This window comes from Typopeltis vanoorti, chromosome 18 (assembly GCF_054136105.1).
Source record: "Typopeltis vanoorti isolate ZY-2024b chromosome 18, IOZ_Tvanoo_1.0, whole genome shotgun sequence".
Taxonomy (NCBI): Eukaryota; Metazoa; Arthropoda; class Arachnida; order Uropygi; family Thelyphonidae; genus Typopeltis; species Typopeltis vanoorti.
Genome location: NC_143566.1, coordinates 89,664,470 through 89,690,649, shown reverse-complemented (window position 1 = coordinate 89,690,649; position 26,180 = coordinate 89,664,470). Strand labels below are relative to the sequence as shown.

At 39.2% G+C, this 26,180-nt stretch overlaps 1 protein-coding gene across 1 annotated transcript in view; it reads left to right on the top strand.

Moving 5' to 3' along the window:
• LOC150096923 (zinc finger protein 423-like) overlaps nucleotides 1-26,180 on the top strand; it is a 144,841-nt gene that overhangs the window by 100,788 nt on the left and 17,873 nt on the right. The window contains exons 4-5 of the mRNA XM_090408095.1: nucleotides 4,260-4,310; nucleotides 20,132-20,346. Of these exons, the coding sequence (XP_090264221.1) occupies nucleotides 4,260-4,310; nucleotides 20,132-20,346 (266 nt within the window). The remainder of the gene's footprint in view (nucleotides 1-4,259; nucleotides 4,311-20,131; nucleotides 20,347-26,180) is intronic.

Here is a 26,180-nt window from a genome sequence, read left to right as displayed (position 1 = left end):
CCGATTGTTTTATTTTTAACCCACAAGCACGCGTACGAAGGCTGGCGAGCAATAATAGCGCGAGACTTTAATGAAACGATACCCAATTTGGAGAATTTTGGTATGCACTGCAAGCTTGGGCCAGGTGCCACTTTAGTTGCCGATTGGGGGATCGCGTAGAGGCATATTTGACCCTTAACAACAGAAGAATCCATCTGAATTCTTAAGTGGGGGAAAAAGAAAAGAGAGCTTAGCATTAAGAGAGGAAGTTAAACTATCTTCGAAAGCCGCTTGCTGAAAATAGCGACTTTCATTCTCGTCGATTTTAGAGTACCAAACTCAGGAGAATTTACAGACTTAACAGAGAAGTCTGCAAGAATCAAAATTAGCCCTTAAAGCCTTCCGGCTATACCCAACCTAAAATGCTAAACCTGTCAAAGGACGTTTTTTCCGTAAAGAGTTGGAATTTTATATCACGAAGTTTAACAGTCTTGATTGGTGTTGAACCAATCATTCAATCAAGCCATGCGAGAAACTTGATATTAGAGCCATCTTATAAACTTCATCTAATCAAAAACTACTTCAAGTTTACCACATAATGACTATCATAGGCTACTACTACTTTTAAATGAGTCATTTGAAAGGCTAACGGACAGGGTGCAGCAAGCTGATGGATAGTTTAATGGGGCATACTGGAAACCAAATTATCGGGACAAAATTAGAAGCGACACGTCCACGTGTTACTTGCAAAAACAGATTTATCATTTGATAACACGCAAGCGTGCAAAAAATATGAAAAACACCAACTAAAAATCGTTGCCATAGTAAATTAGTGTGTGTGTGTGTGTGTGTGTGTGTGTGTGTGTGTGTGTGTGTGTGTGTGTGTGTGTGTGTGTGTGTGTGTGTGTGTGTGTGTGTGTGTGCGCTGCAGATTATTCGGCCGTACCTTTGGAAGCCTCAAGCAATATAGGATCGTGTTCACTGAATTTTTTAGCGTAAATTTTCGAACCTTTTTTTTTTTATCTATAACACATATATGAATTTGGCTATTTTTTGCAGGATTTGAACAATGGAATTCAATAGCAATAAATCGCGATTGAGTTCGAAGTCAAATCAAGAGAAGAAAATAAATAGAATAATAAATACAATTTGTTATGTACTCCTTCTGGTGGACTGGACAACTTTTTCTTTTGGCGGTGATGTTCAAATTCAATGGCATTCATTCAAGTATGGACAGCTACTGTTTAGTACTTTTTTAAAAAAAGAAGAAATAAGCAATGTGTGTTATGAGCTTGAAGAAGTGATACCTCCTTTTATATGGCAGGTTTTAGCTTCCGTTGGAAAAACAGAAATACTGTATAATCGAGGCGAATTTACGATGAAAACTAATTTGTTTAAGAAAATGTCCAGCATGGCAAATTCGCTGACTCAAAGTGGGACAAAGTTTTTTTTTCTTTCTTTTTTCGATGCCCGAGATAGCTATAGATTTGTACCATGTAAACGGGTACAGATAAATATTAATCAAAGGAGCTTATCTGATCTGAGATTATGGGTATTTGTGAGAAGACCAAAGCTGACGACTAGCTTGTATTATTTTCGATGAATGACTAGCATTTGAGGTATTCGGTTTGTTGATGTTTTTGTCCTTGGTTGCTTTAAGGAGAGCAAGTATGTTAAAATAAATGTACTGCCATCTGTGAATAATATTTGCAGTCGATAAAAGAAGGTCATTGGTGTATAGGATAAAACAAAATAGGTAGGCTAAAGAACAGTCTGTGACACTCTTGCATTAGCAGGAAAATCTCAAAATAGAAAGCTGTCAACAGTGATAAAGAATGAGCTGCAGGAGGAAACTAGCTATCCAATCACAAATAGCAGAAGAAAGATCATGGGATGGCGGCTTGCTAAACAAGTGTCTATGACACACCCTATCTGTTGATTAATTCAGAATACATGTAAAAGAAGTCCAGAGGAATTTAACATCTGATATATTCACAGATATAATGAAACTGGTACTCCGCAGGGAACATTCCTCGCACCCGAATTTGAAGAAACGTATTCAGAAATGAACAACTTCTAGAGTTGTTTCGACTTTACCTTTGAGTGTTTTTGTTCTACTTCCTCACCCTTCCTGTTTGGTCAGATAACTTCTTTCGTCACAAATAACTACCTCCGTCCATCGACCTATGTTAATAGGTTGCTACAAACAACAGCAATCTGCCCACCCCAATCGTAAAAACTCTACTGCATCTTGCTCATTGTATGCTCCAACCCACATGATCTCAAGCAGAAACTTCTCAATATCCGACGTATTATGCAGCCGTGGCTTCTGACTACGGACTGAGTGTTTCTGATTCTTACAAGCTTGCTCCAACAGCCCTGAAGCCGGACGGACAGTCCCATTTCCATAAATGTCCGACATTTCTGAACCAATCTCAAGAATCCTCAAGTAATACAAGCTAGTACTGACGGTTGCATTCAACAAACTCTCCTATTTCCTTTCCTTTGAAGATAAACGACCTCCATTCTAGCTTCATGGAGTCTACCATGTGATTACCACCTCTCTTACTTGGGAGAAACTAAACGTTCTACGGAATTAAGATTTCCTGTTATTCTTAACACGAAATCTGAAAACAGAACATGGGATCAACACCACCCATAGAATCTTCTGAACTGAGACACGCTTACTTCATTCTTGCTACTTCAAGTTTGAACGTTTATTTAAAGTGTGCCGAAGTCCTGCCACATCGCGTAATCAGAATCGTATTCACTGCCTATCCTTACCAGAAATTTAGGATGACAGAATGATCATTAACTCGGTTAACATACATACTCGGTTAACTTAATACTTTGATGTCGGCTATTGAGATGTTAGAGGAAAACCATAAGGGATTCATGTCCATGGCTCCAAACAATGAAGACATCATCCATATTTATCCCCTGCACTCGCAAATATTTACTTGGAGGATTTTGAAACCAAGGCTATCTCTTCCTTTATTTTAACACCTAAAGTTTGGAAACGCTTTGTGGATGGTGTCTTCATTGTTTGGAGCCATGGACATGAATCCCTTATGGTTTTCCTCTAACATCTCAATAGCCGACATCAAAGTATTAAGTTTACTGCCCAGCGGATAATTTCTTGCCTTTTCTTGATGTCAAACTGACTCGCTCCTCTGGTAAACTCAAAATATCGATATATAGAAAGCCCACACATACCAACAGATATCTGCACAGTCAGTCCCATCATTTCCCTCCTCATAAGCTTGGAATAATTTCCACCTTGGGACATAGAGCCTGTTCTCTTCTTGATGACCCAAATGAGCTTCTTACAGAAATAAACCATCTGAAAACTTCTTTCGAAGTTAATGGATATTCCAAGAGGATCATTGAAAAATTCCTTCTTAATCCTCCTAGACATCACCCAGAAGAAACAAATAGATTCAAAAGAAATATATCTATTCCTTACATAAGTACTGTTTCACATAAATTAGCAAAAGTTCTAAAAAAATGCAATATCAGAACCTTGTTCACTCCACTTCCAAAGTTCCGTTTCTTAATAAGCCACCCAAAACTTTGTCATCATTATCTCAAATACCCTGGTGTATATAAAATATTGTGTGATTGTGATATTCCTTATTTTGGGCAGACAGACAAATCTGTCGAATTGCGTATGGAAAAACAAATGAGGGACATTACTTACAAGAGACAGCGAGCGAGTGCATTATCAAGTCATATCCTTTTCTCGGCTAATCCTAATGATGAAAACCAAAGTCACAAAGTCTGCTGGGAAAAATCTACTAACATCTTCCGTTGCAGTGACGAACTAGAGAGAAAAATCGTGGAATCTAGAGAAATCATCTTCAATCCTGTTCATCTAAATAACAACTTGAGCTACAACCTCCCAGATAGTCATTCAGCTGTAATCCTGTACTGGCGTTCACGTGATGCTGCAATCACGCACTCTCCCAACAATGCAACAAACGAAAGAACAGCTTCAAATACAACTACAACGTTTTCATGCTAATTATGTATAGAGACTGTCTATGTTGTTCATAGTCTTTTAACCTTCAATGTTTAGTGTTTTTTCTTTCTTTTATAATGTCACCTGAAGAAGGCTGCTACAGGCCGAAACTAGTAGTGTTTTTATATTAAAACCTTTTTACTTAAATCCCGGTTCTAGTCATTCAATTCTTCATAAAATATATATATTTATTTTATTTATTTATTTATTTATTTCCCCCTTTTCTTTATTTTATTTTCTCTTTTTTTTTTATTACTAGCATCTTCTGATTTGTTGATCACGGTTCCTGTGGCGTTTCTTCTTAGGCGAAGTAATTTTTGCGTTTTACTAGAGGGACACCACTTTTGGTTATGCGCTTTGAGTCCGTCAGATCTGTACAGTTGAATCCAAATAGCAATTTTCCTTGTATGGATATCATTTTCACAATCATCTCATACGTTGCAGGAACTTCCAGAAGTTATTCTTGCCCAACTCTGATTTTGTTTGTGAGGGTCTACGTCAATTGATCCCAAGAGATCGTCGCTACTTGGGATGAGGGCAAGTGTCCGTATAAGAAAAGCATTCGTGCTGTTTCGAGAAGGCGGAAGGTCCGAGGCAGATGGACAGGGTTGTGTGATTACACTGTGTCAGCCGCCCGAAGATGGATAGACACTAATGGGAGGTAGGTGGAGGGAAGCGATACGGAAACCGAACCTGTTTGGTGCCAATGTGGCTTTCACTAGCCATTTGTCCGAAGAAGAAAGACAGATGAAAATATGCCTGAACCCTCTTTGTTCATCCTCCCTACTTTCCTTGAGGAAACACAGACAGGGAGGTGAACACCCTCCCCAAGTTGTTATTATATAATCAAAGTCCGAGCTTAAACTGCGAAGGAGCAGCGCTACCTACCGATGAAGACCCCGAGGGTTGTTAACAATAAGCACTTCCTTCAGTGTCATGTTAGTGGTGAACCTCATGCTCGCAGGCTTTCCGCATCGTCTCTAGACCACACCTTGTAATTAGGAAATGGCCAATTCTTCGTTCTCTTAAGATGTGTGCAACCCGTGAAATATTCAACCCTCAGAAACGGGAGACACATTTCGTCCTTAACAAGCGTCACCGATGAGCGGGGGGGGGGTAATGGAATAGTGGTACTATGCAAAGGCCTTTCTCGTATCACACACAAATATACAAACGAAGTTTTCTCCTCCTTCTGAACCCTAAACGCGGAAAACGTTTGTTTGGGATAATGCAATGTTCTTATTCAGGATTTTGACCCCACTAACCCTTCATCCCCCCTCCCCACCCCACGATGAATTGTTTTGCGATATTTCTCACGTCTTTCAGCGTCGTGCTGTCATAGTTAGTCCGAAAGTGTTCACGTGACCTGTTTGTACGGGACACTTGTCATTGTGCCGTGAAATGATCCCCTGAGGCCTCTGAGGCCCGCCTCTCTGCCCCAGGTAACTAGAACAGCTCGTACCCGACATTAGTGGCATTGTAAGAATAACCTACCATTATCTGCAGTTAGGTGACCTTTCGTCTTATCGCTTCGTACATGTAACTTTTTTCTTTTTAATTATGACCAGAGTGTCATTATCTCCGTGGGACGGGATGGCAGACTACTAGCGAACTGTCGCTGCCCCTGCGACAGCTTATTTGATGAATCGTCGTCATGCGCGCGATGAACAATGGAAGTGATTTCTATGGTACGAATATAGAGTATCGATCACTGTGCAGTACGTGCCTCTCGTGCGATGATTCGGGGCGTTATTTCTAAGTGTGCTGCTTTATTGTATCTCAATGACTCGTTTGTTATTTGTGTTCTGCTCACAAACAAAGATCTCCTGGATCCCATCAGCTCTCTCTCTCTCTCTCTCTCTCTCTCTCTCTCTCTCTGTGTCTGTGTGTGTGTGTGTGTGTGTGTGTGTGTGTGTGTGTGTGTGTGTGTGTGTGTGTGTGTGTGTGTGTGTGTGTGTGTGTGTGTGTGTGTGTGTCGGTCCAGTGGTCTTTTACAGTCAGGAAACTTTTCTCTATAGAAAATTAATTAATGCTACCAATGGGAAGCGATTTTTTTTTATTGGAATTCTATTAGTACTGTAGATGGATAGAAAGGTGGGGAGAAAACACACCAACTTGTTAACATTGGATTTGAAGCCAAGAGATTATATTCGTTATGTCTTCGCTCTACTGAAATATAATGACACGGAGATCGGTGTTTAAGTTACTTAATGTGGACGATCTTATAGAATGGGGGTATATCAAACGCTACAAGGCTGTGAAAAGATTGAAGAGAACTGTCACTGTCAGAATTATTGATAGATTGGTGGTCACATGTGAGTAGGAGAAGAGGGTGGCGAAAGTACAGAGCATTGGGAGTACTCTAACATTTGTGGAAAAATCTGAAGAAAAAAATTCATTCAGCATGATATATATCGAATGGCCAGGGAGGAAATTGACGTCCAGTTGCAAAGGATGGACGGTGTACTATAAGATGTTAGAAAGACCACAAGAGTTATCTAAAGAACAAATCTCATCTTGTTCAGATATTTCGGGATTATAAATAAAGGGATTATAAATGTTGGGATAATAAATAAATAAAGGGATTATAAATGTTGGGATAATAAACTACATAAAGCTGAGGGACACTTTGTTCCTCAGCTTTATGTAGTTTATTATGTATTGAGTTTTCCATAGCTTCATTGATCTGCTTTGGTTTCTTTGAAGAAGTACAGGCGAGTGTTATATCGCAGTATTATCAATGTTTTCACATCTTATCTGTTCCCAGGAAATAGTACTTAGTTGATCTTTCAATACTCTATATTTAATTCGAGGGTATTGGGCACTATTATCTTTAGCGTCTTTGGATGATGATGATTGCAAATTGGTTTTTACAGCTAAGTGAAAGTGATCTGGGTTGGCTGATTTAACACTGTCGCCTGAATTCATTTGTACTCTGCGTTCTCACAATTCCATGATCCGGAGATCTTTCATAGCAAATGAATTATCGCTTTGGAATATTTACGTATTGTCGAAGACCATCCATGACTGATAATTCAATGTAATCCAGAGAATAACACCTGCCTCAAATCAGTGTTTGTTATCAATTAAAATAACATTATTATAATCGATGTCATACCAAACACTGTTTTTTCGGCTAAGTCGTAAGACAACTAAGAGTGACATCTATAAATGGCCGGTAGCAATTGTAATTATCTAGGTAAATATTGCCATTCTCGCCTGTTTTCATTATTGTACTAGTCTTCTTCTTTGAGTTCCATCTCCTATCGGAGGTCGGAGGACCACCTTGGCAAATTTTGAGTGTTCCTCAGCCACACTGAACAGTCCCTCAGAGCTCATGCCAGTCCACTGTCTGATGTCTGCCAGCCACATTTTTCTTCTTGTTGTCCTCTTCTTCCATTTATCTTCCCTTTTGTTCCAGTACTTCTTGACTGGACGTTTTTGCTGTGCATGCAATTTTTAATATGAGTCTGTATAACCACATTTCAAAGGCTCACAGGTTATTTTTATCGATGTTGTCTTCAAAATCCAAGTTTCTGCACCGTACAGCAGTACAGACCATACATAGCATTTAACCATGCGTACACTAAGCTCTAAATTTAAATTGCAGTTACACAGTGTTGATTTCATCAGAAGAAAACTTTTTCTTGCCATTTCAAATCTAATTTTTATTTCCATTTCTGGATTGCATTCTTCATTTAACCAGCATCCAAGATATTTAAATTTTGTCACTCTTTCTATTTGTTTCCTGTTTAAAGAAAGTGATGAATTAAGAACTGGTTTTTTGCTTATGACCATGAATTTAGTTTTGGTGATATTTATTCTTAATCTAATTTTTTCACTCTCTTCGTTCACTAGTTCGAGAATATTTTGAAGATCCTGAATAGTGTCAGCCAGGAGAGCTGTGTCATTAGCATATCGGATGTTACTGATGATTTCACCATTTACATTAATCCCTTCCTCTCTTCCTTTTAAGATTTTTTGAAATGTGGCTTCTGAGTATATGTTAAAAAGGAGAGGCGACAGCACACATCCTTGCCTTACTCCTCTTTAAATGTTAATGGAGTCTGTAATAATGTCATGAACTTGAGTTTTTGATGATCCTGATGTCTTTACCATCTAATCCAATTCTTTTTAATAATTCCATAATTTTAATGTGTTTAACTTTATCAAATGCTTTCTCGAAGTCGATGAAGCAAATGAATACTTCCTTGTTTTAGTCATTACATTTTTGGAATAAGATTTGAGAACAGAAAAGAGCCCCTCTCGTTCCCAAACCGCTTCTAAAGCCGAATTAGGTATCACTAATGGTATCTTTATATTTTCTGTATATTATTTCTTGAATTATTTTCAGAAACATTTTCAGAACATGACTCATTAGGCTGATCATTCAATAGTCATTACAAGTTTTGCCATTTGCTTTTTTAGGTAGCATGATGTAGGTCGACTGTAACCAGTCTTGAGGGATTATGCCTGTATCGTAGATCTTAATAAATAGCTTTACTAATATAGTAATGGTATCGCCCTGTAATAACTTTACTATTTCTGCTGGTATTCTATCAGGGCCTAAGGCTTTACCATTTTTTTAGCTGAGTTCAGTGCACATTCTACCTCTGATCTTGGAATGCATGGACATTCCATCTGTTCATAAGTATTTTCTGGGTTCTTTCTGGTCTGTTAGCAGTAAAGAGTTCTTCTACATATTTCATTCATTCTTGTATTTTATCATTCTTTTCGGATATTATTTCTTTCTTTTTGTTTCGAAGGATACATAGTTCTTGTTGTTTTATATATACCTGAGGTCTCTTTCAGCATTTTGTGTAAATTAAAACTTGTACTTTTCCTGTAGAAATTCTATTTCTTTACATTTTTCATCATCTAAATTTCTTTTGCTTCTTCGATCTTGTCTTTAATAATTTTCTGAACCTTTTTATATTTTGTTGGACCATGATGTTTATGTGATCTGCGTTGATCCATGAGAGAAAGAATTTCGTCAGTTATCCAATCTTTCTTTTTTTACTGCTCTATCAGGACACAAGGTATTGGTACATTTCTCTATGAAGACAGATTTTAATTTTTCCCTTGATTCATCAATCCTCATGACATCAGCATTATTCATAAGTGCTATCTCTTGATTCAGATCTTGACTCATTTTTTTTTCTTATTTCTGTTTTTTTTTAAACTTTACTAGATCAATTCTTTTTTTTTGTTGATGTTTCTTAAATATAACTTTCAGTCTAATTTTTAACTCTGTCACCAGTAGATTATGATCAGAAGTAATACGGCACTAGGATAGCTTTTTGTACTCTTTAGGGAACTTTGAAATCGTTGATTAATTAGCAAGCAAGCAATTTGGTTTCCGACTATATTTGAAGTATTATCCTGGGGTGATCGCCAAGTATATAGCCTCCGGGATGGTAGCTTAAAACCACGTGTTTATGATTATTAGTTCCTGTTCTTAGCAGAATCGAATAAGACGGTTTCCTGTCTGATTTCTTGTTGCCAGTCCATGTTCAGCAGCTATATCTCCACTGTTATAGATCAGATTCAGTCTCTTTAATCTATAGTTCTGTAAAGACTAAGATATCTACATTATAATCCAAGTTATATTAATATCAGACTCCGTATGGTCCAATTTATCTCGTATACTTATGCTAAATGTAAAACTTTTAAAACAGGCTCCTTATTGGTAAGCAAAAAAAAAAAAAAAAAATTGCCAAGCCATACATTCATCGGAAATAACCTCACAGTTACCACTATTATCATTATCCATCAAAACCCATTAATTAATGAGTTGGGTAATTCATTCTTTTTCCTGGTTTTGGACGCCTTCTTTTCCGCCTAATGTACTGAGTGTCATTCCCCCCCCCCCCCCCCCATGACGAGTTTACTGTTCTTTATTTGCATTTATGTAGTGTTTATCCTCATAATATTTCTTAGTTGCATACATTGGGTGTTCCATATTTGCAGTCAAGTGACCACGTTTGAAATCATCGTTAATATCTCTAGCAATTATTTTACATCTTATGTTCTTGGACCATCTAGCCATTTGCCTCTTATTGGCTTAGGCTTTTAAATTTTACAATCATCTTTTCATTTTTATTTTATTTTATTTTTTTTTTTTATGGACAACGAAATCGAAGTATGCACAGCATCAATCCTCATCATTAAATTCGAATTGAATTTTGTGCGAGATCTTTTGAATTATCTCAGACACGCATAGCTGTATTGTCTCCCCCATGTTGTCAAAATTGTTGCTTGTGTTTCTTCAAACATATTTTTTCTCTGCGAGTGGAATATCCACTTTCTTGGAGATAAAATCTTGCCACTTCTTCATGAAATTGGGTAACTTCTTGAAGAAATCTACTTATTATAAAGATTCCTTACTTTCAAGAAGTGATTCGAACCCAGAATTTTTCATACGAAAAAGATATCATGTCATAGACTTGATATCTTTCTAATATGAAAGATTTGCTAAGATGTGCTCCTATAAGTCTATATATTTATATTCTCTCTCTCTCTCTCTCTCTCTCTGTGTGTGTGTGTGTGTGTGTGTGTGTGTGTGTGTGTGTGTGTGTGTGTGTGTTCAGCGAATTTTTCAACACTCACGCCAGGTCTGCTTCAGTTCCCAAACCAGCCCGTGTTCGCAATGTGGCTGTCACCGTCGTACGAAAGGAAAGATTAATCACGATCAGCATTTGTCAACACTGTACGGTCACGTGAAACAGAGTTGTCTCCGTCACGCTGTCATCCCCAATTAGAAAACCTAGGAAATACACGCACGCGTCTGTGAATCCTCTTTGGGGCACCTTTTCACTGCATTGTGAGTGCGCGCGTGTGTGTGTGTGTGGTCAGCGACATCATGAAACAGATGCAATAAACAGGGTTTAATTTTAATTCCCTCCCCACTCCCAAATTTTCGATAAGTAGCAATTAGGCCCTTAATAAAAGGAGAGGGCGTCAATATCGCAACAAGAATAAACCACGTGGAAAACGATTTCACGACTGTGGAGTTACTCATGCGCAGGTCTGCAGGTGGTCCGAAAAAAGAAAGGGACGAACTATACATCACCCTCTAGCGGTCAGGTTAAGCAACCGCAGGTATTCCGAAGGCGCCGATAAATGGGCAGCTACCGATAATGAAAGCTCTTCGCAGGCGACACGGAGATAATGACCAATGAGCAATGACAGCGCGCGATGACGAACAACCCTCTATTGACAGCAGCCTTCAGAGAAAACAAATGACGCGGGACAAATAATGAAGGGAGCCTCCGTTTACACCGAGGCTACCGATGGTCGGCAGATAATCAACAGCCCTTCGGAGACGTGCCACTGATGGTGAGCAGGTTCGGCCCAGCAGGGTTAAAAGAAAGCCCCTTCGGATCCAGGTGCGTCATGGGAGAATCTTCTCACGTTTGGCGACGTAGTCGTTCATCAAAAAGCACGTGCCTGAAGGGTCGGAAGGATGAGTAACTTATGTCCGGTGCGAGCCACCTCGGCCGCGCTATCACTCACTGGTGACTCCCAATAAATTCCCAATAACGAGGTATCTGATAAACGGGGTGATAGGCGCGGGTGCTGATTGATATTTACCCGACTCCGAGGTGTGGCTCTTTTGGTCTAGCAAGCACTTCACTCCTCTGACACTTTTCATGGTCACAAGCGAAGACTTTGCAAGATATTGTGTGCTGTTTACAAGATCTAGACGATGTTCCTTAATATAATATGCATCCTATGTTTTCGACCAATTAAGCGTCTGAACCCGGAGGGCTGTCATTTTCCCGCTTCAGTCGGTACTCCGACTCTGATGTGACATCCTACTGTTGGAAAGATGCTTTACGGCAATCAATTTTCTGACCGTCCGACGAAATTGTTGGGCCTACCGGATGCACGAAATGTCAAAGTGGACAGTTCTTTGGACAGTAAAATTGCCACCTTTGGTTTCCCTGTCTTTCTTTGATTTATGTGGATGTCTCCCCGCGAGCAGGCAAGCGCTGTCTAATTACTCATATCACTGGCACGCATTGCGGCCGTGCAATCTAAGTCCCTCAGACCCTGTCCTCTCCGCCATCAAGAGTGATGCTTGCTGATTGCGCCTTTGAGACAAAACTTCATTTTGTTTTTCTTAAAGTGTTACCATAGTATAAAGAAAGCTTTATAATAGTTCCTTCCTTATTTAAAGAAATATTTTCCTTTGGATTCCGTTGTAATCACCGATGCCAAACCAAATACTTTCTACAAAAGTATCGCTTTCGAAATGCTCCCAACTGTTCGATAGTTCGCGGATGACTGAAAACATTTCGTATGAAATGGACACAAAACTTAGCAACGACATCTCACTTTCCATCTCTTGCTTCGTTTCCATGGTAACAGCACTTGCATTCTATGCTATGAGAACAGAGTTACCCCATCCACGTGCGTTAACTGCGGCAACAACATTTCGACCTACACTCATCCACGTGATAGGAACAACTCCTGGAATGAGGTTGATGGGATGCAGTTGTAGAGGGCGTGTCTCCTCGGGTTCCCTCTATACATCCACTTGATCTTTGCATGCTTTTCCTTCCTCTAGGTCGAGAAACATTGCACCGCCTTTTCTTTTGTACATTCCAGTAACAGAAAGACCAATTTAGATACGTATCAGCTGCTTCAAGATACAATGCACCCCTGCACATTTAAGTTACCATCTTCGTCTTGCGTTAATGTAAGAATACGTGAGCTGTCTGAGTCTGAGCGTATAAAGAACAGTGCTGGCTTCATTTGGTGAATATTAGAAACGTTTATTTGTAAAAACATGGATGATCCTTTTGTAAAAATCAAAATTATTTCGCTAACATGACACGAGGTAATGGAATTCGATATCATTTGATCCCCATAATATTTCAGTGCATGCATGATCTGACTTTAAATGAGTTTGCGTGGAGAAGTCGATTGCACAAATGACGATATTCTAATTCAGGGAATTGTGGAAATTATTGGGACAAGTTCGTTGTGCGGAAAGGACCTGTTTAGTGCACGATATTTCGTGACACTTTACCTCTGGCGTATTTTGAGCTCTGCGCCTTCAAGTGGAGAATTCCCTTATCTTTCCTCCCCCTAATCTCCGAAGGAGACTTCGAAGTAAATTTGCCGCAGGCTTGTGGTGACTCATGCGGACGCCGAGAGGGCCACAAAATTCTCCAAATTACCGTCATTGCTATCTGCACATCGATGTTGACGGCTTCATTTCCGCCAGGGTCACGGATGCCCTCCGCGTGCCCACGACGAAGGGAACAGTTAGCAGCCACCTGCTGCGGCTCTTGTTACAGCGATGCGGTGGTCGTGCAAGCAGGCGGCAGCTCCCGGTTAAGTACGGAAGGCCGTCACCCCCAGCCGCAACAACTAACCCAACATCCAGCCACGTGCATACCTCGCACCTGAGGTACGCGGTCCTGTTCGGAACCGGCAGCTCCACGCCTCAATTCATCCCCCCCCCTTTCGGCTACCCCCAGCCAATAATCAACCAGTTTCCTACTTGCGGTCGGCAGTGCGTGACCAACTCCGCCACTCCAGTACACCACGGTGGCTGGTCAGCATCACTTGAGGAGCTCGAAGTGTGGCGACTCCGATGGATAATGAGATTGCTTTCTGCTATGAACAGTAAGTGTCCGTTTTCATTCCTTGCTGGGCTCAGGGAGTCTCTTAACAATCCTTACTCGACGTACTATTATAAACACACGCTAAAGACGATGGTTACACAAAAATTAGGGGTGAAAGACGAATTATAACTGTCATTGTTCGTAACTATAATTAACTGCATTTCCTTTCACAATCTCCGTATAAACTGCATGTCTGCTGTATTTAAATTATTTCTCAATAACGGTTATCTTTTGTGATGAATTCCCCCACCCCTTTCCATTTTAGGTGGAATGACTGCTGATTCTCCGAAATCACTGCTTGAAACAGAATTGCCCTTAAACAGAAATAAACTTTACGTTTTTATATTCCGTCTCTCTTTTTGAAGATTCATTTCATGTGTGTGTGTGTGTGTGTGTGTGTGTGTGTGTGTGTGTGTGTGTGTGTGTGTGTGTGTGTAGCATAACCAAGTTAAACGATGATTCTTTAAAAATCAGTGGCCATAGCCCGTTACAGGAAAAATATCACAAAAAATGAAAGCGTCGAAATGGATGAAGAGTAACTTGAGTTAGTATAATAAATACTAATAGACCAAAGAGTTTTATTATTGGCAAACTAAGTAGGCTTAATTATGCTCAATCTCACAAACCATTTTTACAGTATATACAAAAATGTCATTTTAAAAAATAATAATAATCGAAAGTGGGTTTTTAATATTGGCGATTGTTTGTTTTTAGTACTTTTTCAACATATGTGCAAGTGGTATGCTGTTATCTACTTAACACAGTACCCAATTAGAGGAACATTATCGTCTCTACGGTTAATTATGACTTCCGAAGATATAACAGAAAATACACCAGTTTAGCCTGCAAAACTAAAATCACTGTATTCTCAAAATGACTGCTAGACCACTGGACAGACGACAGCATGAGATCCTTTTTATAAATAAAATGTTAAGAGTATCTCGAAATGCTTGTCTGTGTCCTCTGAGGGGCATATCACAGATTTCCCACAGGTCCTTTTTTGCACTTGAAACATAATCTTGTCACATTTATTCTGTGACTGTGTATGAAATGAGTAAGCGGACAAAAACTCTCAACCAAGGGTGCGTGTTAAGGGAGTTTTTCCCCCAACGGAGTGGTTCTCTTTCTCCCTCTCATTCCACTCTTCTCACCATTTATATGCGTGCCATGAACAGCAACTTTCGCTAGCTAACGAGAAAGATATTCCGGTATGCAGACGACCCAGTCATGATGCCTATTCATAACCATGTAAGTACTGCCTACGCAAGCATGTAACACGATCTTAATCTGGTCACCAGATGGCTAACAATAAACTCGGTACACCCGAGCTGAGTTAGATAAGATGAGGATAATAGTATTCAGAAACCCATAGACCCAACCCATTAACACACAGTATTTTAAAATGCTCTATTCACCTTCCCATATACACGACACACCTCTCACACAGCGTATAGAATAGGATCCTTCATATTCTCTAGCTTAATACGGAGATGAACTGGAACACCCACATAAATCATCTCCGAAAAACGAGCTTCACATAACAAGAAGCAAACTATACAGATCAAAACCGCCAACTCCCACAAGTAAAAATCCTATCTATAAGTAACATGAAAGCTAGTTATAAATATTTTCAAATTAAATTTGATGTACGCATGCACGAACGAAATCGGGTTTTTTTTTTGTATTTTTTTTAAATCATTGATCCCGGAAGAAATTCTTCGCTAACCCCATATGAGAGAGACTCAGCGATCTTCTGTTAAACAACCATTATAAAGAGTCATTGCGTTTTAGACGAGATTTCAATCCGGGTTCCAGCAAACCAAGAGAAATCACTGAACACGCATGTATTGAGTAAGCAGAAATATTTTCGGAATATTGCAAGAAGAGTTGTTTCTTTCAAGATCAACATATGCTCAATAAAAAAAAATTAAGAAGTTATTGAGCATATGTCGTATTGAAGTTTTTCTCATCAGCAGCCAAATATGCAGAGCAGAGTTTTCTTGAAATCGTGTAGTGCTAATTTTCATATTTTTTCGACTTTTTCCTCAGATTACAAAGTGCAAATATACCGAGTAATTCCAATGCAAGTACGATTATATATCAGTAATAATATATATTCATTTAATTATTTTCTCTCATTGATTTCACTGCTCAATGCGCAAGCAACTGCAAACATGAATCTTTTACTATCATGGCTAATCAGTTGTTTCTGCTGCATTATGTACGTGAACATGATGGCTTCACTAACTACACGCGGTTGTGCAGTGATGCCTTTTATGTCAGTAAAAAAATACAAAATTTTCTGCTCTGCTGGATAAGGTGTATTTAAAACGAATGCAGCTATTCAGAAGCGATGCAGTTGTATGTTTTGTAATGAATGAATTCCGAATACTTTTCTCCGAGCACAGGTTCACATGCAATCTAATATCGTTATAAAAGTCCCCTACTCCCCAATGCATAGGGTAAGAGCAGAGCAGTGGGAAAGCCCCATAACTGCTACTATTGTAATTTGTTTACTGTAGCGCACCCTACCAAAAGGTTCTGCTAATTAAATACTTTGAGCTAGGAGTACATGTTAACTTGGGCGTGTTATTTAATATTTCAATAGTATTATTTACTCTATGCCCTAGAGATATACGTCAGTTTTATACCGTGGGTGTAAACGTCCGGGTTTACCAATTGAAGTGTACTGACGAGGAGTGTTTTGTATTCGAAACATAAAACTTGACTGGGCAATGCCAGTTTACAGTGACAAATCCCACTCAACAGTAAAGGAGCCGATAGCGAATACTAAAGGAAAAGAAGATGGATCCCTCGAAATAGTGACGGATTAGCATCCATGAATCTCAAATTAACGAAGTCGTCTACATAATAGTGTTCTGTGAGAGTTATGGCTGAATCGATAATGACAATTGTATTTAGTTCCAAAATATCTGGATTTGAATCCTCAAGAATGAAAAGAGTCTTCATACTTTCATCTGAAGGTGATTAGCTAGTCTCATGCAAGGGTGGAAGGGTTTTCCCCTCCCGAAAACTCAGGTTTTTCATCCCACTGAACAGCTAAACAGGCAGAAGAGAACACACAGTTAAAAAGTAAGTTCTTACTTCGTACAGAACGTTTGCATTCTTTTTTAAGTATATGCGAAATTCAAATATATCGAAGTGATGGTTGCTGTTTATCTGATGGGAGCAATTTCCCGTTTGCCATAATTTATTATGAGCCCATTGATAATCACAATCTCTTAAATATTTCGATAATGAACGTTTTTTTATAATCTAAATAACGACTTGATTATTAATTTTAATAATAACATTTTAACATTAAATGTAAGTGGAAATTTTTATTTTAAAATGTAAACAGAATTCAATTTTATGTTAAAATCAGATTTTTTTTTGTATTTTTCTGATATTTTATTTTTTATTTAAAAGCTCAGATATTAAAATCTGAACTTTTGCAAACTTCAACCAGGAGCCGTGGAGATCGCCCCTTTGACACTTGTACTCATTGTTTACCTTTTTGAACTTGGAAAATTCTCGATCCCTCGTTAATTCCAGGAATTAAGAACCCAAACGAACGCTTGACATTTTTAAGCTATAGAGGCGTGGATGACAAATGGTCCAGATTTCCTTCAAAATGGCAGACAAGAGTTTTAAAGTCGTCGCGACACTTCGATGTGATGAGTTCCAATACAACAAGACCAACCATTTATTATTGTCATGGAAAAAGAAACAAAAACATAATTACCGGTGTAAAAATTTTCTTGGCCAAGCAACTAAACTGTGCCTTGAAGTAAGCATCGATTAGTATTCATTCCATGTGCCAGGCTCATTTAGATACACCATTAAGATTCTTTTGATTTTGTAGACACCTTGGCGAGGGCGATTGCTAAATGTTGAAACATCGTCCTCTATGTAACTCTGATTTACTGAAGTCAAAATTTGAATGCACTTCTTTCAGTGCAACCTGTCACCAGAATGGTCCTAAAGTAGATCTCTGAACAGAAAATTTCTGTTTTTTTTTTTTTTTTTTTTTCTTTTATTATAAAAGAAGGTCATAAAAGCCTGCTAAAGACAAGTTTAACAAACTCTTCCGAGCAGGCTTTTACAAACATCCATTTCTTACTCGAATTTGAACTGAATATCTCTGCACGATTCTTGAGACTCTAGAGACTGTCATTCGTAGAAACTGAATGTTTTCGTTCAGCTAATATAAACATTTTTTAAAAATCTACTTCGCTGTTCTTTTACTTGGCCAATACTACACTTCTTAGTCCAACGATAAGCTTTTAATACGATGAAAGGACCTTCTAACAGATCGGGATGACTGTGTTCGGTTAGTTTTATATGTATAGTCCTCTATGTCTGTCAACTGGTGTATTTTCAGAGTTTGTTTTGAGGGAAGAAAAAGGATGTCTAAGGGTTTATCCAGTGATGGAAGAAAAACCCTGCCATCACTGGATAAACCCTTAGACATCCTTTTCGAGTCCTAAACGAGATCCAAACTACGTATCCATCTACAGCACATTAGTACGTGGGTATACTAACTGTTAGAAGTTCCTCTCGAGATCCAGCGTGTTAATTTTTTGTCTAAAGATATCTAAACATCCATGCCATAGTGGAATTCGAACCAGACTTGTAGATTAAAAAGCAAAGATGCTAACCAGGCAGCCAATTAGGCCGACAATGTTCACTACGAACATCCCTGAATGCTCAGTTTTCATCGTCCAGTGTGAGAGTACCATTCAGCTTATTGGAGGCATGAAATGGTTTGAAAAAGTTCCACGCTCGGGCTTTAGGGCAGAGTTTCCGGATTCGTTATAACACTAATGTAAGCCAGTGAGTTTAACTCTAATAAACAAAAAAGGTTTAGTGCGATTCTAGATCCGTTTTGCAAATCAGTATTGGAATACGCAGACACACTTGCACTCAACAGATAAATACGGGTAGTCGTTGATGTTCATTGGGTAATCTCAGTATTGAGGAGTACTTAAGGTTTATGGAAGGGTCAATTATCTCCTATTAGTTAAGGAAATGCACCCCTTAACGAGAATTCCTTTCTTATATCAACAGTTGAAACCGAAGCTACTCTTCGCTGAGAGAGACCACTACATAACCAGTCCGTGAGAGCTAGTAATAACCATCTCCAAGAAAAAGAAAGAAAAAAACAGTAAAGAAACGCACATTAGCCCTTCCCTGTAGACGAACAAAGGCAGATTACGTCTTACACGCCAAACTGCACTTTAAAGTCGGTGGGAAAGAACCAACAATGGGCCCGGGCTGACCCAAAGATGTTAACCTTTATTTGTCATTAAAGTCAACAGGGGGATCGATTTGTGTTGCCGTTCTCAGTAGAGGTGAACCGAGAGGGAGTTGTTGGGGAGGCAGTTAGTGATAGCAAGCTCCATTTATTTCGATATAAACGCTGCCGATTAAAACCTATTAACGGGCATTGAATTAATGTCAGGCCAGCCACAGACCGACACCTATCAGCTTTACCACAACCGACACGTCTCATTAGAGAGACCACACGGCCACTCGACTTGTGCTAAATCATTAGCGTCCTGTCAGATTTATCAGGACCAAATTACTTCCTTGAAAGCCCGCAATCAATCGGCGAGTCCAGTGACAACCGAAGACAGAGTATTTCATTCTGATTGCTTTTTTTTTTGTCTCATTCTATCATCTTGTGGCGATCGTGAGAAATTCTGCCCGATTTCCTCGGCCACCCCATTGCCTCGGGGTGTCTAATATTTAATCGCGCAACGAGAAGGTTCTGGTAACCAATCGACCGAAGGTAGCCACCCCAAGCGGGTCGACTGACCTCTGACACGTCCTCCAGCACCTCCCCATAGAGAAAGGCTTCGAGCAATCGGTTAGCATAAACGAGTTTCAAACTTGGTTATTGCCATGCCGAGATTTCTGATTGAGATTATGGCCTTCCCCCCCCCCCATCCCATCTTACTTCTTGGTCCAAATTAGTTTGCCCTACACTATCTCCCATCCATTCTCCTGCCGAGTCGTTTGTTTTAATTTTCCTATCAGAGGCCCCTTTGGCATTGATGGGGGAGCAATCACTTCGATGGCTCTGATTCTTATTGGGGGAAGGGTATGCAACTCACCCTCGGATAAGCTCAGTACGGACAGTTAACTACGTGTCTCAAATGTTCACCTTAAGCAATATTACTTCCTTGACTTTCAGTAGCACAGAACTTAAATGAGCTGTACGCAATCTAAAAGCCTCGCCTCGGAGAACTCTGCTTAACTTTCGGTTAGCTTAGTAACGCCACGATGGAAAGAGAACCTGGCAATGGAAATGATCGCATGCTCCTTTAGTATTTTGACGGGATGAACATCGGGAATGTAATGTGGTGAAACAAGCATTTGTTGCTTTTAGTCATATAAAGTTAAAGCATTGTGGTTTAAAAAAAAATATTGTAACCTTACGGTAGAGTTTATACTTTTATCTTGTTAAAGGGTTTTCTTTTTATTTCAGGATCTAATGGTGGCATCGGGACCCCGACCTCGTTGAGGTCATCCGACACACCAGATGACCACTCGCTCTCTCTGTCCCCGACTTGTTTCCCGACATCGTCCGATCCCGACGTTGATCTCTCGTACACCATTGGTGTAACAGAGAACACTCCCTACGGTTGCCAGTTCTGTGATAAAGCCTTTCCAAGGCTCAGCTACTTGAAGAGACACGAGCAGGTAAGGGTCTTTCCGTCATTTGTGGCTTGCAGCCATGCCTCTCTCTCTCTCTCTCTCATTCACATACACACAGGCACACAATCATCCCGAACCTCACCTCAGCTCCGAGGTTCGTCAATACCAGTGACGGTACATGACAAGCAAGCTGCTCCCGGGAGATCGACGACAGTTCACAGGTGCTCACGTAACCCTAGACAGGAAAAGGCATCTTACTCGATGCTTGCTGTTTCCTGAAGCGGAGACCACCCCGTTAGCAATTCGCCGTTTATGCCGAAAGACGTTCTAAGTGAGCGATGAGCACCACCCAAGATTTGCTCTGAACTACGAACACGATCATACAGAATAACTGACAAGTGGTTTGATGATATTTCCATTCTACCCCGATTTCCATCTCTCATCCGTTTTTCATTGATTTAATTTAAAAAAAAAAATCCATTTCTCACGTTCACTTTCTCTGTCGTTCATTGAACTCTGGAACGCTGGATTGCACTGTCAAAAACAGCAGATACAAAAGCGGAAACGACTGTGTTTAAGCATCAACTTCATAAGAAAAATATAAAAAAAAAACGACTTTCATAAAGACATGCATATAACTGCTCACAGCGCTGTCTGAATAATGGTTACCGGTTTTCTAAATACAAAAATATAAAACTAATAACAGTTTTTTTTTAATCCCCATGGAGCAGGCAGCACTCTTTTGGCCGATATTCACGAAGTTGAATATCGACGTGCTTTGTAAAATATGCGGAGAATATGACATGCAATTGCGACCTTCTCGTGTTCATAATACTAACTATTACAAGGCTCGACAAATTGTGCAAAACCTTAATCGCCAAGATTCCTTCCCATTTTTTTAATGTTATGTCCCTATAAATCAACAGCAGTTCCACATGATTGGTGCAACGACTCACCTGCTAACATCTTCCGCTACAGGAAGATGTTAGCAGGTGAGTTACCAGCCCTGTGTATGTAATAGTGCGAGTTCTATGGTTGACTTTTTTTATGTGTTGACGGGCTAAAACCCGATATCTTTTTCACGGGGAAAAATAGTTATCCATGCCAAACATCGATTAACTTTAGAAATAGGCTGAAAAAAAAAAAAGGCTAGAAATTGTTGTTGTATAGTTTGTGATTAGCATGGTGGGATGGTGAAGAGACGAAAAATGAAGGTAGCTTCCATTATGTGTGGGCAGATGGAAGATGTGCAATGAAGCAGGCTCTAAAATTACCAGTTTCTGTTCTTCAGATCCAGCGTTGCGGAGGATACCCTAAGCTGACAGAGGCATCACTGAGCGATTGAGAAGGCACAAATAAATATAATAAAAGACCTCACATACTATATAACAAAATATATACATCGGCATGTTTTAAAGATCTTTTGAACATCCATTTCCGTTCATTTCGAAGTTGACAGTGGTGCCGTTAATTGACCGAACATATTGTTACGGTTAAATTCATGTAGACAGTACTTTAAAAGGAACTAAAGGTCACCAAACACTCATGTAATCTGTTTAATGCACACAAAACGGTAAGAATAAGCAAAGAGGCCAAGCAGGAAAATTCAAATAAAACAAGAAAGCCCAAACATCCTTCAACCAGAGTATTAAAAGCACAAAAAGACAAGCTGACATTAACAGAAGGAAGGTATGAACAAAACGCCAGCAGAAAGGAACTCAGGGAAGAGACTCATCCCTTTATAATTGGAGTGTTTTGTCTTTTGAGACAAAGGAAACAATGGGTTGCCACTTACGGAACAAATCTCCCCAGGGAGGGGAAGGATATTCGTGTAATTGAACTTATTAAGGAAGGAAAAGACTGGAAAAACTACTGAAAAAGTTTTATAATGCTTCTGAGGAACTTTATGTTATTAACGGAGTTCTTAGAAATAAATGTCGATTTCTTTCCTACTTTTTTGGCGTGACGTAAGTAAATCTTAGCTCGTTGGAGCAATACCGAGGGAAGCAAGGATTGGCTGCGCCTGGAACAGAACGAAACCTCTCGGCGAGAGAATCCATCGATGGATTCAAGTGGATGGAGAACGACGATTCATTGACTGCCTTAGGGCAACACAACACAAACAAGGATTATTGTTTCGTTTTCCTTCTGACAGACAATCGAGTCCTGTTACCCTCAGGGTGGCTTTCGTAGGGTAAACCGTCCTTTTAAATGCGCTCTGACCTCGAAATCTTAATTTTGGGTCGAGAAATAAAAACTCCAATTGGGACTGAACCAGATTAGATTCGTTCTCTGAACCCGATCCTTGCGCAACACCGTACAAAATGAGCAGTGTAAATAAAACCGCACGCGCTAAGACAGTTCTTCTCGTATCAGGAAATGCTACTGGACGACAGAAGCCCTTTTGTTGGGCAGCACTTAAACCGCGAATTTCAACCCACCTGACTGCTCGCTATATATTAAGCCTGCTCTAAGCGGGCCTTATGATTATGGCAGCCTCAAGGGATCCTTTGTTCCCACGACGCTGTGCGTTTAGTGCACGCAGTAGCGGGATAAGAATCTGCAGGCGATAAAGTAACTTGCGATGGGTCACCGTCTTCTTCTCCCCCCACGCGCGCCTGGCCCACATCACACACACACACACACACTCACACTGAGCGCTCTGTTTTCCAGATAGCATCTTCAGGTAGCCGGCAGCGAAGACCTTGCTGTGAATCTCTCCCTCCCACCCAGACGGGCTTTTATCTCCCGATTAGCTCGCCGTTTAGAAGCGGTGTCGGCCTGCGTTAGCTTGTCCAAACATCTGATAGAGGAAAACAGCCCTTCGCTGTGTGAATGTGTGATTAGATCCCGGGTTTGCACCAGCCACGCCTGGCCCCGAGTGGGTCGATACCCTCTTGCTGGAAACATGAAACACGACCTACCTGAAAATTTTCCCTCTTACACAGAAGATTCTGAACCGGATTACAATGTGCGAGGCGGATTTCCCGGTATCTCATTGTCACCCCTTACACTTGGAGATTTCTGTTAGAGATACGCAAACTCTCTCGCATGCCTACACTAAACTCCGTAACCCTCGATGCTCTCACCACAGACTTCAAGTAGCTTGGACTCACTAGGGAAAACGGTTGTCGGTAGTTTTCGACCAGTATCCCTTTCAATTAATCCTAGGTCAGATCCTACCACTTCGGTCGGTGCCATTAACATTTTGATAAAATCACCAACCGTAATTGTCATTCAAAAAAAAAAAAAATTGACTGATTGTTTTGATGAGAATTATTGTTGAATCAGTTTAATTCAGGTAAACGATGTTGTTCGGGTTTTTTTTTTTTGTTGTTGTTATATTTCGTATTCTTCAAGATGTCATGCATCTCTAAGAAACGTCATTTCGATATATATATATATATATATATATTTTTTTTTTTTTTTTTTTTTTTCTGACGACTTGTGCTTGACTTCCGTATATAGCAATTGCTGTAGAGTAAGCTAAATTTTGCATGCTTTTAAGAACTGGTTTTTGAGATATTGATGATTATACCTTCACTTAAAGTCTATATATATTCACACACACATGATAAAGATTATTCAAAGTATTAAAAAAATTCAATAGTTGATTATTCGGTTTTACCAGAGTTTACTCTATCGAATGCTGTTAGCCTAGATATAATTTCAGGTTGTATGTTTAATTTTATTTGCGTTTGCAAGGAGCTTTCTAATATTTCGGATTCAAATTAATCAAATGCAAATAGTAAAAAGAAAGACCTCAAGCCTCAACACACCGAAAAGAAAGACCGTTACAGCTTCATTTCTAGTTCCAAAGAAAATTTTTATAAGCCATTATTATTCTTCAGCTATCCCTCAAGTTAATCGACAGCCAAGTAGGCCTTCCCCCGATCTTAGAGTAACTCAGATTCTTTATCCGACATCTTAGAGGTCAGTATCGACCGTAGAACTCACCTTATTTAAGACAAGAATGCGAGTGTTAAATTTAGCATCACCAGATGGCGGTAGTTGTGTGCCATACTCTGACTCCGATACCTTTAAAGTCATACAGACGGATATTTCAAGTTTTGCAGTATAAACCGGCAATGTTACATTCAATGTTTCAATCGTAATTTTACTGGCGATTACCATTTTACAGTCTAATTATTCGTATTAGCAGTAAAGAAGACTGCAGTTTGAGAAAATTTGCACAGAAAATCAAGTTCCAAACTGTTATTTTTAAATTATGCGTATAAGCAATAGTATCATATTATTCAGTAGTGTAATGCATTTAATTTATTAATGCAGTTTGAGATTAAATGTATTTAAATAATTACTTATGATTAGTATTATTTAAAAATACTTGAGAAAAAATTATGGTAATCAGTTATAAAATGATTCAATGGAAAAAGAAGGACACGATGAAAATGCTCCTAAGAGAGAGGCCTCAGGGAAAGTTGGTAAAGCACTGCTTCAAAGAAACAAAAGAACCTTTAATGAATAATAATTCTATGCAAGGAGTGTTGCGTGCCAAGATGTGTTTCGACTAGAAATAGCGTCGTATTAATTGAATCCACCGGTTTCTAATGATCGTAGTGAAAAGGAGTCTATACAGCAGCTAAAAGATACAACTTTAGACTAAATGGAATTCGGGAACACCCGAATGACAAGTGACAGTCGGTTGATTGCATCCATTATTTTGGGGTGGTTGCTTAGAATTACTATCGGACTATTTCTGTTAACCACGTCTGTTCTCCTGCTGGTTTAATTGTTTCCAGGAGAAAATTCCTTCCATCTTCAGTTGAAAAATCCTTATAAAAGAACTTCACGTCCTAGACGGATTCGGACCAAGGGCTTTCATTCGAAGGACATCGTAATTACTGACGGAGATGTCATTTACGAGGACATCTCCGTCAGTAATTTTTTAGTTATTCCCTCACATATTTGAAACTACCTTGATTCAAATATGTGAGGATATAGTAGTGACAGCTAGACGGTAATTCGGAAAGAAATTGGTGAGAAACAGTATAATTAGTGAGAAACAATATAACTTCATTGCCGAATGAGTTTTAAATGATTTTCGTTTACACCTGACAAAGGCTTAACTTATGATGAATATCCCGAGAGTTAAATAAAGAAACGTTATTAAAATATTTGAACAAGAAAAATGTTCTATTGTAAAAACGGTGTGACGAATTTACGTAAATACTGCATTAAAAAAAAGTGTTACTCATTTTAAAAGATGTTTGAATGAAAACGATTCAACAGAATTTTGTTTCTGTTTCAATTTCCATTGTTTATAACAGAGCTCGGCAAACAAAGGCTCTCTTTATATCATCGAATGCATTTCTTTATTAATGCAATTTTGATTTTTTACTAGTCATCAAAATACAACGTAAATCGTGTGTGTTCAACATTATTAGTTTATCAAATGTTTTCTCTTACTGATAAAAAAAATGTTATAAAAAAAACTGTTACCCTTGCTTGCGTAAACCGAGTTAATGAAATATCAACTTAGTTGTTTTTCTCCTTATTATTTTGTTCTCTTGAAGAAAGGTACTTTAAGGACCACCAAACCAACACACATTGAAATTGTTCAACAAGCAGTCTCCGTGCGGCGCATTCGTATAAACTTTCAACACGTTCTCAATCCACTGAAGTCTTCGAAGCAAGAAATGTTTTGTTTCTTTGTTTTTCTCTCTCTTCAGACGTTGGATAAATCTTATATATGAATCCATTTGTGAAGATGAGCGAGATCTCATCTCCACAACAGATTTCTCTCCATAAGATCGATACAACTTCCACTCATTTTTGGCTTATATAAACTGGAAGTATCGCTTCGATACTTCTAAGCATGAAAGCTATTTCTTTCGTTCAGGTGCTACTTTACTGTCGAT